Source organism: Dermacentor andersoni, chromosome 4 (assembly GCF_023375885.2).
Source record: "Dermacentor andersoni chromosome 4, qqDerAnde1_hic_scaffold, whole genome shotgun sequence".
Lineage (NCBI taxonomy): Eukaryota > Metazoa > Arthropoda > Arachnida > Ixodida > Ixodidae > Dermacentor > Dermacentor andersoni.
Window position 1 is genome coordinate 31,877,275 of NC_092817.1, and position 17,445 is coordinate 31,894,719.

The following is a 17,445-nucleotide window of genomic DNA, read 5'->3' on the forward strand; positions in this document are numbered from 1 at the left end:
ACAGGACGTGCCCGTTTTTTAGCACTGTATATGCTTCTTTTGGCCTCCTAACTTCACTGAGCCCTATTATATCCCATTTACTGCCCTCTAATTCCTCCAATAGCACTGCTAGACTCGCCTCACTAGATAACGTTCTAGCGTTAAACGTTGCCAGGTTCATATTCCAATGGCGGCCTGTCCGGAGCCAGGGATTCTTAGCACCCTCTGCAGCGTCGCAGGTCTGACCGCCGCCGTGGTCAGTTGCTTCGCAGCTGCTGGGGACTGAGGGCCGGGGTTTGATTGTTGTGTTCATATAGGAGGTTGTGGCCAAGTACTGCACCAGGGTGGCCAATCCTGCTCTGGTGAGGGAGTGCGTTGCCGGTTCTGGTCACCGGGATCAGGCCACACTCCAGGCCTGTTTATGCAATTTTATCAACACGCGGATTTTTCTTTTAATCCGGTGGAAAATTGCGCGGCACCGGGATTCGAACCACGGACCTCTTGCACGCGAGGCGGGTGTTCTACCTTTACGCCACCGTTGCAGGCTCAATTGTTCTAATATTCGTTATTGCAGGGTGTGTACGAGCGCATACTTTCGTTTTGTGTTAACAGATGGTGGCGGTGAGGAAACATGCAGGCATTAAATTCAGGAACGCGAGCGCTGCAAATTATAGCGCGGGCAACGTTTGCTTACTACACACAGCTGCGCACAAACCGGCGCTAGTAATTTTGGACGAGACAAGAAATACTGGAAGTACAGCGAAGAACAATTAGGCGAAGCAGCGCAGCGCGCCGACTCCCTGCCCCTCATCCCGTTCTCTCTCTCTCTCTCTCTCTCTCTCTCTCTCTCTCTCTCTCTTTTCGACTTCCTATTGTACGTCGTCCGCGATAGCGTTGTCGAAACATGGTTCGTGCGCCGTAGCAGGCATGCCATCGTTCGGCGGTCGACGGGAGCGACCGCGTCTTGCGTGCAAGCGGCACGTATGTATCGACCTTCGCAGCGCGAAGTCTGCGGGCGGCACGCAAATCATTTCCGCGATCGAGATTTTTTCAGACCTTTCCCATTCCTGCCCGAAAAGCGCGATGCCATGGAGCCGGTGCTGCGCCTTGAGAACGGTACGTCGAGATCGACGATGGGAAAGAAACACTCGCCCACCGCAGACAGGCGGGCGCCGAAAAGGCGAAAACTCTCATTGACGGGGTGTAGAAAAGAAGTGCCGATGACGGAACTTCTTTTCTATATATATATTATAGAACTTCTTATAAATATATATATATTGTTCTTTCTGCTATGAGAAAATGAGTAGCCGTCACCATTATAAGGTGACTACGTCTCTGTCTTTTATTTTCATTTCTATAAAAGAAAAAACGGTGCAGTCTTTCTTCAAATCTATTTCTTGCAAGGTTTAAGACGCGTGCAGCACTGCACGCGATTCGGGAGGCCAAGTATACTGGTAGGACAATTGTGCCTTTGATTGTATTGCAATCACTGCGGCCTATGTAGGAGCAGACGTCTAAAACAAATGCTTGTGTCATTCTAATGCACCGCACCCTGGGCGTTATTAGAATTCCTTGCTCTCAAGCAATACCGCAACTTACATGTCGTCGCACGCAACTAAGAACGCCTGCGTCAACAAGACTAGTTGTTCACAACAGCAGAGCTCTCATGAAGAAGCAAATAAAAGAGGTGAAATAAAAGGAACAATATAACGGAAAAGGGAAAGAGGCTTTACGTGTTGCCTCGCTTTCATTAGGGTCTCTTGCTAGTTCCCGCCTGATTATCTCGTGGTGTTCACTTGCGTAGATCCTCGGCAGTTCATTATCCTCTTTTCACTCACTGCACGTTTGACCCATGAAATAAACAGAACGCGAGCCTCCTGCGGCTATACCAAACCAATCTATTGTGCTCGCAGTACAATGCTTGGAAGCCGGTTGACGCCAGTGCCAATTATCGGCTCTGTGGTGTCAACAAAAAGATCAAGTTGTTCTCCGTTTTCTCTTAACTCCTTGTTTCTGCTGACGCATTTTCCCCTAGGTAGGCCTTGCCTATACGCTAATACACAGGAGAAAATGAGGCGGGATTGTTCTGTGAGACAGGTACCGTGGTGCCATCGTTGCGATAGACTACTCGTCCGCTGGGAAACGGATAAATGAGTACACATACTTCCTGCAGTAGTTTTAGTTCTAGTACATCTAAGCTCCCAGCCGTTTATATTGTTCATTACTTGTGTTGAAACATTAAAGGTACTACACAAAAACTATTCTGGAAATCATAAAGAGAAATGAAAGATATTTAAACGTTTCTAAACATCGCAATGAGATCTTTCTGTTGATACCGCGCGCAGCGCACCAACAGCAATCAGTGTAGAATGGATACAAATCATAATGGCCATCATTACCTCATCAATTTGTTCGTGAGATCCGCCATTTCGTCCCTATGAGATATGTTTCTGATTTATTTTTCTGCAGTAGCCAAAGCACGGGGGCGGAATAGAAACTGTTGAAAAGCCATTATGAGGATGACCATAAGAGCACCAATAACTATTTAACTAACCACGCGTGAAAGACAGTAAACACTGCAGTAGATAGGCATGACCGCATTACAAGTGAAACAAATACCTATGTGTACGGGTGGCAGTGCCATGTTATTCGTCCTTGTCGAACGCCTGCTGGATAATTGAATCCGGCTAAAGAGTTAATGCGGCTTTTAACAAGTACTTGAAACTAGTTTTACACTTTTAAACACGTTTGCACCCTTTGGGGCTTATCTGCATTGTCCCGCACCAACAATCTTGATTTATCTTGCGTGTCTTTCCTTTCTTTAAAGCTGCGAACCCGGTACTCCCAAATCCCGGATGACATGCGCGTTATCAGCGTGACAAAGCATTTTCGACAGGAAAGTAGCGAGGGCAGAGCTTTCAAGAAAGGATAATAATAATAATAATATTTGGGGTTTTACGTGCCAAAACCACTTTCTGATTATGAGGCACGCCGTAGTGGAGGACTCCGGAAATTTTGACCACCTGGGGTTCTTTAACGTGCACCTAAATCTAAGCACGCGGGTGTTTTCGCATTTCGCCCCCATCGAAATGCGGCCGCCGTGGCCGGGATTCGATCCCGCGACCTCGTGCTCAGCAGCCCAACACCATAGCCACTGAGCAACCAGGGCGGGTTTCAAGAAAGGAAGCGCAAGCAATGCGGATGACAAATGCCGTATAGACTCGTGTCAGGGCCGCACTTTTTACTTCCACAATTTTGGTGAAGTACGGCCCTTAGACAGGACCGAAGCTTTTCGTCACAATGGTGCCGGCGCAGCATTGACTTGTACACACCCTCTATCTCCGGATGTACCATTGCACCAGAGGTCAACGCGCACTTCTCGCCATCCAGTAGCTGCATGCGAAAAGACGCAGCGAGCGAAAATTCGCCAATGCGCGCACGCGGCATCGTTGCAGGTGCGTCATTTAGACGGGTGCGGCCCATACACGAGTTTATACGGCATTGTTTCGGGACAATATATGCCCCAATTGAGTGTAAACTTTAAAAACAATAAATGCTGTGGTTTTACATGCCAAAAACGCGACATTATCTTAAGGAACGATTACTTTTGAACACCTGGACTTCTTTAACGGGAAACCTAAATGTAAGTACATGAGCGTTTTTGGATATCACCCCCCCCCCCTCCCGCCTAATGCCGCCGCAGCAAGCGGGATCGTACCCGCAACCACAGCGGCGCAACGTCATATAGCCACTAACCCACCACCACCGGCACGTAAATTCTTTATTTATTACTTTTTAAGAGCGTATACCGGTCCAGATTTCTGTGTTGCGTGAATAACACTGTCGCGCATCGGCGTTACACCCACAGGGGACTTGTCGGTGACCATCCGTCCGCGACTGGTCCGCGCCGAGGCCGGCGACTCGGTGTCGTTCCAGTGCAACGCGAGCAGCGCCGACGCGTCGCTCGAGTGGCGCCTGAACGGGTCGCCGCTTCCGCTGGGATTCCAGCGGCTCGAGCGCGGGTTCGTGCGCGTCGCAGCGGTGGCCCGGCACCAGGGCGGCATGCTGCAGTGCTTCGCTGCTTCCAGGGACGGACGCAGGGCGGCGCAGGCCACGGCCGAGCTGGTTGTCGGAGGTGAGACTCTCGATTTCTCACCTCGAAGACATTTTGCCGCCTAGCTGCAATATAAACCCCTCCGCTATCACTTTCAAACTATATACTTCACCTATCGATAGTACAAAATAACAGAAATTATGGCCTGGAGTCGTGCTTGCGGAACTAAGGAATGTGCTTACACGTGTTGGCTGAGAAGCAAGAGAAATGTGTTCGCTGCGTGACTACGTATAACTACCACATTTAGAATGCAAAGAAGAGAGAGAGTTGTAACTGACTCTCCATGTCGCCAGTGTCACATCATTGGTTTCTGAACTATACATATGTAGCGCGTCTGGCAATACTGCGCTTACGCCGCCGCTGAAAAGAGCAGAACGTACACAGCGTTAAAAGCTATAGGCGCGTATGCGGCTCAGAATATGCCGTGGGAGGGGTGTGGCCTTATTTTTCGTTTGTTGTAGCATATCGTAGGAAATACAGAATAATGTTGTGTTCTTATGTATTGTATTGACTGTAATCAAGTCCAGATTTCGCCTGCGTCTATGCTTGGGCAAGTAGAGAGAATGAAGAGGAAAGGCAGGGAGGTTAACCAGATACGAGTCTCCGGTTTGCTACCCTACACTGGGGATGGGGCCCTATCTCTGCTTGGGCAAAGAGAGAGAGAGAGAGAGAGGAAAAGGGAAAGGCAGGGAGGTTAACCAGAGAAAAAGATCCGGTTGGCTACCCTACGCTGGGGAGAGAGGGGAGGGGGAGGTAAAGTGGTAACAAAGTAGAGATAAGGAAAGGAAGGAGAATAGACACACAATCACAATCGGTCACTGTCACTGAATACTGTCATCGCACAGCACAGTGACATTTGAAGCACTGTCAACATCTGTTCAGGCTACAGCCGCCTGTCCAATTCTTGCTTGGGCAAAATATCATAGTAACAATACAGGCAAACATTCGTATTGTACTCTCATGATATGTCAGTACTTTTCTTCCTATCATAATGGTGATATAAATTGTGAGTATGGTGGGAAGAATTCGCTTTCGCGGCTTGCTACCCATCCACGCAATGCTTATCGGCGAGTGCTCTTTTGAGCCACATGACGTTCTGGTAGAACCCACTGCAGGTTCCGTATATATATATAGGATCGGCTATAGGCGCTTCTTGGCGCACGTTCGTTGCACCTTTGCAGAGCGTTCCCCTAGAATGGAACGAACGTTCGGCACCTCGGTTGGCCTGAACCCCAAGTCTCCAGCGAGCCTAGGGTGCCGGGCCTCGGGTGACCCGGCTCCTTCCATCACTTGGACCCTGGACGGCGCGTGGCCCGTGTCCGGGGGCGGCCCGCGGTTGCGTCTCTGGTCGACCAGCGACTCGGCCACGGGCGATGCGGTGAGCTTCCTCAACTGGACGTCGGTGGAGACGTCCGACTCGGGACACTACCAGTGCGTGGCGAGCAATGTCGCGGGCCGAGCGGTGCACGCCTTCCGGCTGGACGTGCGGGGCCCGCTCTTCACGCGACCCGCGTACAACGCCACGGCACTGGATGGACATCGCCTGGCGCTGCAGTGTCCATTCGGCGGATACCCGTACGACAAGGTCACCTGGTTCAAAGGTGTGTGTGTGTGCGTGGCAGTGATGCTAACGGTGCTAAATAAAAGAAAAACGAAGACGATGGTGCGATAGAATGACCTGATTTTACACATCGTTACTTTGTATTCCAGAGAGAGATGTACTCGTTGAGAGACGCCACAGTTCAGGACTGCAAATTATTTTGACAGTGTGGATCAGCCACGCAAACTGAGATTCGAGAAGCGTTTCCGATGCCGTCGAAATGTGAGCAACGCAGCACGGTCGGCGCTAAATTCTCTTGCGAAGTTATGACGTTGACAGCATGGGGAAAAAAGAAACTTCAGTGACGATATAGCGGTGAATGCGAGAGAAATTCCTTTATGTCGCAGATTTTTTCAGTCCCGAATCCATGATTCAAACTGCGTTTGGTACAAAGAAAAGTGTTTTTCAACAGCTCACTCAACACACGTCCTGCCGCTTCGAGGACCGTAGTGCAACTGAGGGCGGTCCGGAGCAGACCACTGTCAGCTGCATTATATATACTATGTATAACTCACACTTCACAAACATATACACAATTTTTTTTACTTTGACATTCCTAATGTTAACGCAGTAACAGTCAAGTATGAGCAGCGAAACACAGCAGGAGACGTAAACAAAAAAATGACGGCAGCTCTGATGGCAGATCTGATGATGTATACGTTGCTTGTCGTGCGCCGTTTTGACTGTAGTGTTATCTACAAGATCGCGCGAATTTCAGCTTTCCTGCAGTTTAACAGTCCCTGGTGCCCCGACCAAGTCACCTTGGTAGTTCGCATCATTAGGACCAATAATATTAAACGCTGATGTGGTGCTATATTTCTCGATACTCCACCCACGAGAAGCCAGAGAGGTCACGGCGCCTTGTGCACAACGCACTTTGCAGACGGGAGTGAACTGCCGGTGAACCAGAGGCAAACCGTGTTCCCCAACGGCACGCTCCTGCTGGAGACTCTAGCGAAGGCCAAGGACACCGGGGAGTACACCTGCTCCGTGGAGAGCCCCGCAGGTCCTGCTGTGCAACAGGCCGTCCGAGTGATCGTCAGAAGTAAGACCACAACTTCTGCCTACCACGCAAGCTGACAGTAGTAAATTCTAGAGAACTAGTAAAACGCGCTAAGAAGGAGTAGGCGATGCACAAAATAAAACACACGTATGCACGCGCCAACGAACTTCAAATGTTTATTTGTAGCAACAAAACGGCGCATACGTATGTGCATTGCAACCATTGCTAATTAACGTAACTTTATCTATAATCTGTGAGCTGCGTAAGCGCGCATCATCTGGCACTGAAGTGCAACGCGTGGCTAGAACTTTTCGATCACAGCTTGAGTAATGTGAGGTACAGTGTCTGTCACGTCTGTCTATAGCGCGGTGACGGTGCTGTTCAAAGTGTGTCTGCATCTTCTACCGGAGTCGCAGCTGCCTTGAGGCAGTTAATCTGTAGCTTCTGAGCATGCACATTCGGATGAGCGCACAGGCCACCTTTACTCCGTTTTGCCTTTAAACGGTTTGAGTAGCTTTACTTTAATCGAGATTAGCATGCTAACCAAGCCGCCAGCTAAACCTCAGTAGATTTCATTAAAGGACTACATCCACACCGCTCATGTTTCATTCATATCAGAAAAGCGCTTGTATTTCATCTCTCCCAACAGACTGTCTGTCACGCGTTCGATAGTACAATGCGCATAAAAAAAAAATAAGGAGCTTTACGTGCCAAAGCCAGGATCTAGTTATGAGGCATGCCGTAGTGGGAGACTCAGGATTAAATTTAACCACCTAGGCTTCTTAAGGTGCACCTGAATCTACGTACACGTGTGTTTTTGCATTCCGCCCCCATCGAAATGAGACGGCCGTGGCCGGGATTTGGTCCCGCTACCTCGTGGTTACCACAATTCGTATAAGAACAGACAAACAAATTTAAATAAGCAAGCAACCACTCACGGAAACGAAAACTGGACCGGACAACCTAGACATCTATTTCTGGTGACGTCAGCGATGACATTAAGGTAGAATCGCGCAGTAGAAAAGGAGCTCTAGTAGAGACTGTTAGGAAAGATACGTTCACCTGCAGTAAATTTTAAGCGTCTTCGTTCCGCACGGTCCTTCTTGGCGTAAGAACAAATAACAAAAAGTTGATTTATGAAGTTCACAATGCCGCCGGAACCTCATATGTTGCTTAATGACTACGTCGCAAGATACAGCCGACAGCACTGCTGTTTCTGTGCTGACATCACGAGTGCCATCTGCAGTGTGGTCTGCAGAAATCATCCATCCGCGGTCATTGGTCGCGAGTCGGCACGCCATTCTATAAATAAGTTTGCGGCACATCTACAAAACTTTCATTCGTGGTACAAAAGCGCATCGAACAATGTTCGATGAAAAAATCGTTAAGCTCCGTAAAGCTAAAGGTTTAACCTTTAGAAGACACCCCCCCTTTCTTTTTCTCTCTCTCTTTCTTTTTCTTTCTTTATTTCTTGTTCGCTCGCCCTCTTATCGATTGCGGACGATGCATTGGATTATGCTTGATGCTGCTGGCGACGCCTCGCATGGACATTACAGCAGAGAATAAGGGTCGTGTTATATCCACGTGGTCGTGTTACCACTCCACATTTCAGCTATATTACCAGCTCATCGTCAGTCCAGCCGCATTAACCACAGCAAAGCCTTGTATCCTCCCCCGGCGCAGACTACCTCTCATCTACGATCATTTTTTGTGAAAACCGCCAGGGACTGGAACGGTCTGTCTGCCGACATCACGCACCCCTCCGACACTCATCACTTCAAGGCTGCTCTCGAATCACTGTTTTGTTAAAGCCCATCCCCCATGTAATACCCCATCTCTGGGGCCTTTGAGGTATAATAAATAAATAAATAAATAAATAAATAAATAAATAAATAAGCATTCTTTTTCGCCAGTTCTTTTCTTTTCCTATAACCCATCACAACGAGTGGCTCGTACCAATGATAACGTAAGCGCGGTGTCCTGCCAGGCAGTAATGAACGACAGAAAGAATTGAAACTGAAGAGGGGAATCGCTGCATAATACTACCCTGGCAGTGTCTTGCTGAGATTCTGCTCCACTGTATTGTCAGAAAGAGCAGTTCCTATAACTGCAGTAGCACTGTCGGGAAAGAAAGAAGCCAGGCCGAAAACGATGTCTCTAGCTCCGATGTCAAGTCTTAATTTTGTCCCACTAGGCTCCACAAATTAAGTCAAGCGTACTTGCAAAATCTTTTCCGCTTACTAAGTGGTACTTACGTGCAACGAGATTAAGGGTTGAAACTCACTGCGGAATGGATGCAACTGTAACGGTCGAACAGACAGGGATGGCACGTCTCCTTCTGTAATATAGGGCAGCCTTTCGACACTGCGCAGTGAAAACCAAGGTACCCGGGTTGCGCAATTCCACTGCTGTCGTAATCTTGAATTGCGTGCCTGTACTGCATACACTACGAATAAAAGAAAAAAATTAATTCTGGAGTTTTACGTGCCAAAACCACGATCCGATTATGGGGCACGCCGCAGTGCGGTACGCTGGGTTAATTTTTACCAGCTGGGTATCTTTAACGTGCACCCAATGCACGGTACACGGGCGTTTTTGCATTTCGCTCTTTATGGTTAATAATGTGAGTGCAGAGATACGACAGCAAGTAGAAACCACTAATCGGCTATACGTTCGTTTCGTCACTGCAGGCACAAACCGCATTAACAAAAGAGAAGGCCGATTTCAGCACAACTGAGCGCTTAAGCAAAATTGACGCCTCGCTGTTGCTTTAAAGAGCGTTACCTATGTCTTCCAGCACTGGCTTCAAGTTCTTACACCTTCTTGATCGAGAAAGGAAAATTCTCAGGTTAGTCAGCGCATGAACGCCACAGTTTAGTTTTTTGTGAACTAAGCGCATGAGCACGAAGGCTAGACGATGCCAGCACGTTGTGTATAGCACAAACCGACCGTGTTACTGCGCTAGTGGCAGTATCGTGGAAGTTTAATTTGGTGAAGGGTACGCGCCATCAATGCCGCGTCGATGAAGTGACCGGTACTGTTTCCGCCGTATCGATTCGGGCTAAGGTAGCACACGTTACCGCTAGGTCAGTCGTATGTCTTAAAGTTAGCCCGACAACTACATAGAACATTTGAACACTGCGGTCGTATCACGCCTGTATAGTTGCAGAACCTGCTCACGAAATGGCCACCCTTCTTGTATCGCGTTCGAATTGGCTTCGCCTACAGATACACTTGGTTATTCAAGGCGGGACGATTGCCTCCTCCGCATAATTTGGGGTTAGATCGGGGACGTCTGGTGGTCCCCGCCGTTTGACGTGGAAACAAATCGCCCTCATCGCCAACATTTCTCGTTTCAAACCTGCCATTGACGACGACCTTTCAAGTCATGCCACCTTACTTGAACTGCCATTTTTCTATGTGCCCACCAATCAAGTAATGTCCCGTTTCTGGAACCCTTGTGGTCCTAGGGATAAATTAATATTGAATAAAAAATAATAACTACGCGGCTTCCCAACCTACAGAGAAATGCTCTGCTGCACGCAAGCTTCCTGGCTGTATGTTCCCCGAAAGGCCCGGATGTGATCAAGAAAGGAGTTGTACTCGTGTTGATTGCTCTTCTCGGAGACATCGAGTCGATGAGGTTTTCGCCGAAACACCTTTTAATAGGTGCTTAGGCTTCGTAATTACCGGTCAAATATGGCAGGCTGCCCTCGTGTTACCGGCACATTTCTCGTGTCGTAGTGCTGAGTTACGCCCGCTATGACAGCGTTGTAATTCGAAGAGAAACGTCTGCTTATTATAGTTGGCATAATAAAGTGTACGCAACATTTTGAAGGGACCCTGAACCACCCCTCGGGCTTGGTGAAATAACATAGTCCGCGGGTAGCATACGCTGTTGTGAACATCTCAGCCAAGTTCTGCTGTCGTACGTGGTCCGTGGAGCTCGCAAGCGGAGCGCGAAGTCACCTTTTTCTCAAACGCGCTCGTTTCAAAAACCCCATACTCCTCGCTCTTTTCTGTGTGCTCTATTTCGTCATAAAGCACACCCCAATACGCGGCTGCTATTGGTCGCTGCGCTCGGCTACACCGCGGCTGCCGCGAGGTGCCGCCACGAGTCGAGTGGCCAAGCGCACTGCGGCTCTCTGAGGACAGCCGCGTTTGGCTTACGTTTAGCGCGGCACACACCAAATCGGAAATTTGAACTGCGCACCATGGTGACGTCTCCGCCGTAGCCTTCGCAGTGCAAGGCATTAAAAGATGAAAGGGAGCATAGCTGAGGCCGTGTTTGATTGCCGATAACTCCACTTCTACTGAACGCATTGAAGTACTTTTTTCGGCAAAGTGGTTCTGAAATAGCCTATCTTCACTTCAAATGTCTTTCTCCACTTCAATAAAAAGTGGTTCAGGGCCCCTTTAAGCATTTTAACCATGGACACATCATTGTTATTCCGCCGGGCAAAAGGGACACGCAGAGCTCGGTGTGGTGTCTGCACGTCAGTACATACTTTGGAGGAAAGTAAGCCGAAAGAATGTGCTAAATTCATCATGGTGCGCTTTATTCTATGAAGCCCTGATCTTAGGATTGTGCGTTTTTTTTTTTTGTCCGTAGTTTTTTTTTTCGTCAAACACTGTTTTAAGATGGCATGCCGAGGTGCTGCTCAAGCTCTAAACATGCAGTTGTTTCCAAATAGGCCCAAGCTGGACTTTCTAGAGCGCTTTCAGTCAAAATAGTTGCTCGCTGATTGGGAGTGTGGCGGAATGGGAACAAGAAATGCACACAAATGTTGCGTGTTCTTTTAAACCTATGTTAATCATTACAACTGTTTTGTCAGGATGAGGTGGCTTGAGTAAACAGCGTTATTGTGTAGATAACCATGCAGGGAGGTTAACAGAATTTTTCTTTAAATCACCCGTGACACGTAGCCCAGTTCTACTTCTTGAGCTACATTGCTCTCAGAGGCAGACATTATTTGCACAAGAAATGAAAGGGAATGTTTGACTAATTCACCAATTTCCGGTAATTAGCTTTTCAGCTAATCACATTACACCACATATTGCAATTTAATATTTGCAGCCGGTGAACTTCGAGGCGTTATTCACTTGGAACAAATTCTTAGTATGACACCAGTTTCTAGATATTCATTCCAAAAATCTCTGATAATTCCACTAGTGTCACAGTAATTTTTGAGCTTCATTTCACGAAAAGATTCTTTGTTTAAAAGAAAGAAAGCTGAACAACTCTGCAGTTTTATGGTAGGTTGGACTCCACTTATCGCTAAATTGGTGCTAGTTTCTAAATTCTTTCCACTTGGATGTACCTCGTGAAATAAATGGCTTCGATTCGCGCATTGCAACATGTGAGCTAAAGAAATTAGTTGGAAATGTAATTAGTCAAATTTTTTTAATTAGTCAAATATGGTATTGATTTCCACTGTAGTAATGCATACCTCTACGAGTATTCCAGCTCAATAAGTAGACTTGGCCGAAACGCCACAGGTAATCTTTATAATTTATGTTAGCGCTAAAATAAAATACCCGGTGTATGTTATACTGCAATCACTGGTAGTTCGGCGACGCTACTTGTTATTCCATGATGACTAAGTTTGGCCACTAATCCGGCAGTACGTCTGACAGAATGACTTCTTGTGTAGTACGTTTTCAGGTTTGCGTCTAGCGGTCGCAGAGAAACGGAAGGTCACATTGACAGCAAATGTAAACTGAACGCAAAGTATTACAAAAAATAGTACTATAGAATCTTGCAGCAAAGCTCGTTTCGCCAAGTGGTCAGCAGAATGGATAAAATTCAGGAATCGATCAAATATACATTCATAGTCGACATACCGAAAAAGAAAGACCGTTACATCCCTCAAACTGTAAGTCGTGGGCATGCAAACTGCTTCGCTCAGAGAAGAACCACTGAGTCGCGCAAATATATAGCACGTACTAGACACTCGCAATTTGTAGCGGTAGCGATGAGTTAAACTCATGTGTTTTTCTCTCTTATCCTTTCACTCTCCCATCCCCCTCCCCATGCGCAGGGCAGTAAGCTGGATAATTTCCGGTTTACCTCCTTGCCTTGCTTCTTCCGCTTTCGCTCCGTAGTAATTGTGTATATAACCATGACTGTATTTTATCAATTGAAGGTCTCGCCTGGACCATAACTCACGAGCTATAACATGTAGCAGTTAAACGTACAACTCTTCGCAAAAGTACGAGCTACTCACCCGTGTGTTTCAAACTAAACCTTTAGCGCTAACGGCAAGTCGCGTGCTGGAACGTTTTATGACACTTCGGGTATTCTGTGGAATAAAACATATAGAAAGCTCTAAATATAGACAGTGAATGTCCAGACGTAAACTAACTGTACGACTAGGCAATTTCTCATTTAATAGGAGGTCTCACATTGGATTTCTGGGCAAAGGCTACAAGACGTTTCTTATATTCACTCCAGACAAAACGAAATGGTACGTCAATACGCTAACTTTATTGTCATAAGGAATTCTATATAACACTATGCAGCAGAAGACTTCTGCTAATCGATCGAATTACGTCTCGTTGCGCTTCACTCGGCCACTGGGAAGGCGTTCTGACTTTGCTTAGGTAAAGGACGTATACTAAGGAAATACAGCGTATTATAACCGTCGTAAACTCCCGTATAAGGCAGGTGTTGGTGTTTCATAGCACAAATAACATTTATCAGTGTCACTCTCGTGTTAAAGGTAGAAAAAAGTAAAAAGCATGGCGAAATTTATACACGTGGTTTGATGCAATGCATTTCGAGAGACAGGAACGTCAACAATAAAAAATTAGTTTAAGGGCCGGCCAGCGGGTCACGCTTCCTTCGGGTATTTTGTTGTTCCTGAACTGGACTGCACGTCCGAAGTAACGGTATATTTTTTGACGGGACAGTGTTCTCTTCAGCTTTCCAGTTTAAATTGAAAGCATTTTGTAGCAGCGTACTACGGTGTCGACCGTTCATTCCTATCAAAAGTGCGAATCACAAGCCCATTTTCCCCACTCACTGACCACGACCTTTCGGCGCTCCACCACAGCCGGGCCGCAGATCACGCCGTTTCGCTGGCTGGACGAACTGCAGGAAGGAATGCGCGCTGGACTCAGCTGCTTCGTGCACGCCGGCGAGCCGCCCATCGTCATCGAGTGGCTCAAGGACGGCGCGCCTTTCACCAAAGCCGTGCGCCAGGACGGATTCATGTCCACAATATCGATGGATGCACTGACGCCGCAAGACAACGGCAACTACACCTGCCGCGCCTCCAACGCCTGGGCCACCACAAGCCACAGCACCGTGCTCAGGGTCAAAGGTCAGTCACCTCCGTTTTCTTGGGCAACCAGAGAGTGCGGTGCAAATGCGGCCCTCTGTTGTCAGAGCTTGGTCAGAATGTAAGTGTGTGTGCCGTGTGCGCAAACTGGATGCGTTATGCTTGACATTTCAAACTGGTTTCGTTCATTTTCAAAGGTTGATTAGTACAACCCGGGTACGAACAGCTCGCTCGTGGCCAGCTCTGCCTTAGTTTGAACACTGATGACTGCCATGCTCATGCCTCTTTGCAGTGGCTCCCAGCTGGAGGTCTGAGCCCAAGGACGTTGTGGCAGTTACCGGTCACTCGGTGGTCGTCGATTGCCAGGCCAAAGGGGAGCCGCCGCCACACATACGCTGGAAGACGGCGTCAGGTAAGCAGTAGGAACGAAAATGATCACTCGCCCCCCTTCCCCCTCTGGTTGCCTCTTTAAAAGGCACACACGCTTGTCCTGCCTTGCGTATCTGCAAGCATGTGCAAACGGGGCATGAGTAACGCCGACATGTGTAATTCAGTGTTTTTCCAATTCGGCACGTCGACGTGTGGCAAAATCCCGGCAGACGACTATGATTTTATGAAGAGGTAGTTAACGCCACATTTAATGGCGTGGCGCAAACCGACGGAATTTTCCTGGCGCCGACATAAGCTGTGGTTTCTCGTAATCGGCACGCCGTCGCTAACAAACGCTTGCTTGAGAGAGAGGTCAGAGAGGGAAACGAGGAGGAAAGGTAGGGAGGTTAACCAAGGACATGGCCGGTTGGCTAGCTACCCTAACATTCAGGACCGGTACGAAGTCGCCGCAAATAGTTGATCTCCCGCACCCAGACTTCGCTTTCTTCATCCAGCTTTGCATAGCAGCCCGGCAATAGCAACTCACATTTGGCCGAGTTAACGCCGATTGTACTGCAAACACACAGATTCTGTATTCACCGAGTGATCAGGCTCTGCAGTATGCACGGTGATCATTTCTAAGTTTTATGGAATTTTTTTCTTTAATTTGCCTGTAGCAGGCAGCATAATTCTTGTCCCTGAGCTGGATTACTCGAAGAGGCGGACACAACTAGCACAAGAATTGGAAACACACATTCGACCAGCTAGCAAAAACTCACTAATTAACTTCTTAATTAATTACTTTACAGTACATATTGCCATTCACGAATCACGAATTGTAGTGGGTGAGTTTGCAAGGCGTATCCCCTTGGAATGGATTTCCAGAATGGCGCCAGTTAGGAGATATGCGCCACCAAACCCACCGTAAAAATGCGCTGTTGTCCCAAGTACGTTTTTAACAAGACGTTCTTTTATGCATAGGAACCCAAAAGCAACTGGAATACCCATGTATTTCGTCCGACACTTTGGGAAGTAATATCTCGAAACTGGTGTTATCCTGGAAATTAAGTTCAAGTGGATACGTCCTGCAAGCTCGCCGGCTGCAATTCGTAAACTTCAATTCGTGTCGTAAAGTAATTAAGAAATAAATTAGTGTATTTTCGTTAATTATTTGAATATGCGTTTCGATTTCTCATGCTAGTAATGTCCGTCTCATCGAATAATCCAGCTCAAGGATAACAATTATGCTATCTGCCACGTGCAATTTTCAGAGATTCCGTGAAACTTAAAAACGATCCCTCCGTATAGATGAATGACGCACGTGCGACGTCAAAGCTGTTGCCAGGTATAGTCCGCCTGCACCTAAGAGGAGCCCTCTCTCCCTTCTTTCGCAGTTCACTGGATTCGATACTGTCTAAAAACGCTTACACTTATGACGAAATGAGTCTATGAATCATTAAAGACCATAAAAATAGCGCTGTATGACGAAGATAAGTGTCTCAAGGTCTCTTTAACATCGAGAACTTTGTGCAACAGATTTAAGCGTACAACTACTCTGTCCTAGGTGGTTACCAAACTTGGTTACTGGTCGATAAAGCACGCGGACAAAATGACCTGGATTTCGACTGGGTTAGTGGATATAGGTGGCCTTTTAATACCCGGCTTGCGATTTTTAGTCGTTCTTGTCTCCGACTAACCGTGGCAAGGCTCATGCACATGTTCGGCTAGGGGAGAAATCATTATAAATGTCTAAACCGAGCATCCAACGAGAATCCCATCATTAGACCCAATACGCATCGGCTAGTTCGTGTTCCAACCGCAATGTCATGTCCTGTGTCCGCGCACTCGTGGTCTATGGCTTGCACAAGGATTTAGCTTGGAAACCGTTGCAAACGCCAACAAAAATTGCGCAACGGGAGAATTTATGACGTTCGAGATTGCGTTCGAGGCTTGACATTGCCAGTGGGACCTTTGTGGAAGCGGGTCAATGGAGCCGCGCTAACTGGTACGCAGATGGGTCGTGTTTGTTTGGTGGCTCCTTTCCTTGGAGCTGGGGAGACGAGCAGGTTCCGAAAACGAGGAAAACAATGTACGGTTGCGTTGTACCGCGCTCCAGCAACGGCCACGAAGTCTCGGCTGGAAATAAGAAGTTCAAAATATATTTTCAAATTCGAAGTTTGAAGTTGCAACTTTGTTGGCGTGTTCTTTGTCACACGAAGAGGCGAAAAGCTAACGGCCGTAATGCCTGACAGAAGGTCTTGTTCCCTGTGTAATTGTAGTCTAAATAGTACATATTTGAGCATAAGACACTATCTGCCTTGATATTCATACATCTTGCTTATACGTTATACAGTATAAACAACACAGTACACTAATACTTTGTGCAGTACAATAAGCGCAAAACATTAGTCTTCTTTTTTCCAGTTCTTTTGTTGTGTTTCGCGTTGACTTTTTCACTTAGGGGCCTCCACCGAACCCGCGGCCTCCCGGTCAGCAATAGAACGTAAAAGTAGCTGAATTGTGCACGCCTCTGCCGATATGTTTTGTCGCTAATTGCTACCGCAATTAAACAAATATCGGAGGCTCTCACGCATGTATGGAAATCGGTGATTAGCGAGGCCCTTTCTGATTTTTACGGAAATGCATTCACTTCATTTCTTTTTCTTCATTTCTGTGTAACACACCAGCCCTCGTTATATGCATGCTCTTGTCCCATTTTGTCCACTTGACTTCTTTCTCTACACTCGGCTCCTTATTTTGCCGATTTCTTGTTCCCTTCTCTGTAGCCGTCTTCTTCAATGCTTTTTTTCTGTTATCGACTTCTTCTCTCCCCTTATTCTGCTGGCCTATTCGGGCCGGTGGTACACACACATTCTGGGATATTGAGTCAGGAATGTTGGTATTCCCATCATTACAAGCACAGTGCACATACCAAGTGGGCTAAGCTGTTGTACATTTGAGAACACAGCAGCAGCCAACGCCCGCAAAGTGGGTGGAAGAGGCAAAGAAAGGTTCGCTTTAAAAAACTGTGAGCAGTTTCGCCTAAGACGTGAAGAAGTGACAAGAATAGCTCGCGTTGATTTGGAGACCCGTGGCT

The 17,445-nt window shown here is 47.3% G+C and overlaps 1 protein-coding gene across 2 annotated transcripts in view; it reads left to right on the plus strand.

Moving 5' to 3' along the window:
* The window catches only part of LOC126536864 (cell adhesion molecule Dscam1-like), a 185,463-nt gene that overhangs the window by 142,717 nt on the left and 25,301 nt on the right, over window positions 1–17,445 (plus strand). For both annotated transcript variants that reach the window (XR_011893812.1, XM_072287776.1), the window contains exons 8-12: window positions 3,848–4,114; window positions 5,275–5,694; window positions 6,577–6,738; window positions 13,752–14,021; window positions 14,272–14,391. Coding sequence is in view for 1 of the 2 variants with exons in the window: in XM_072287776.1 (XP_072143877.1) it covers window positions 3,848–4,114; window positions 5,275–5,694; window positions 6,577–6,738; window positions 13,752–14,021; window positions 14,272–14,391 (1,239 nt within the window). In the remaining variant the exon portion in view is untranslated. The remainder of the gene's footprint in view (window positions 1–3,847; window positions 4,115–5,274; window positions 5,695–6,576; window positions 6,739–13,751; window positions 14,022–14,271; window positions 14,392–17,445) is intronic.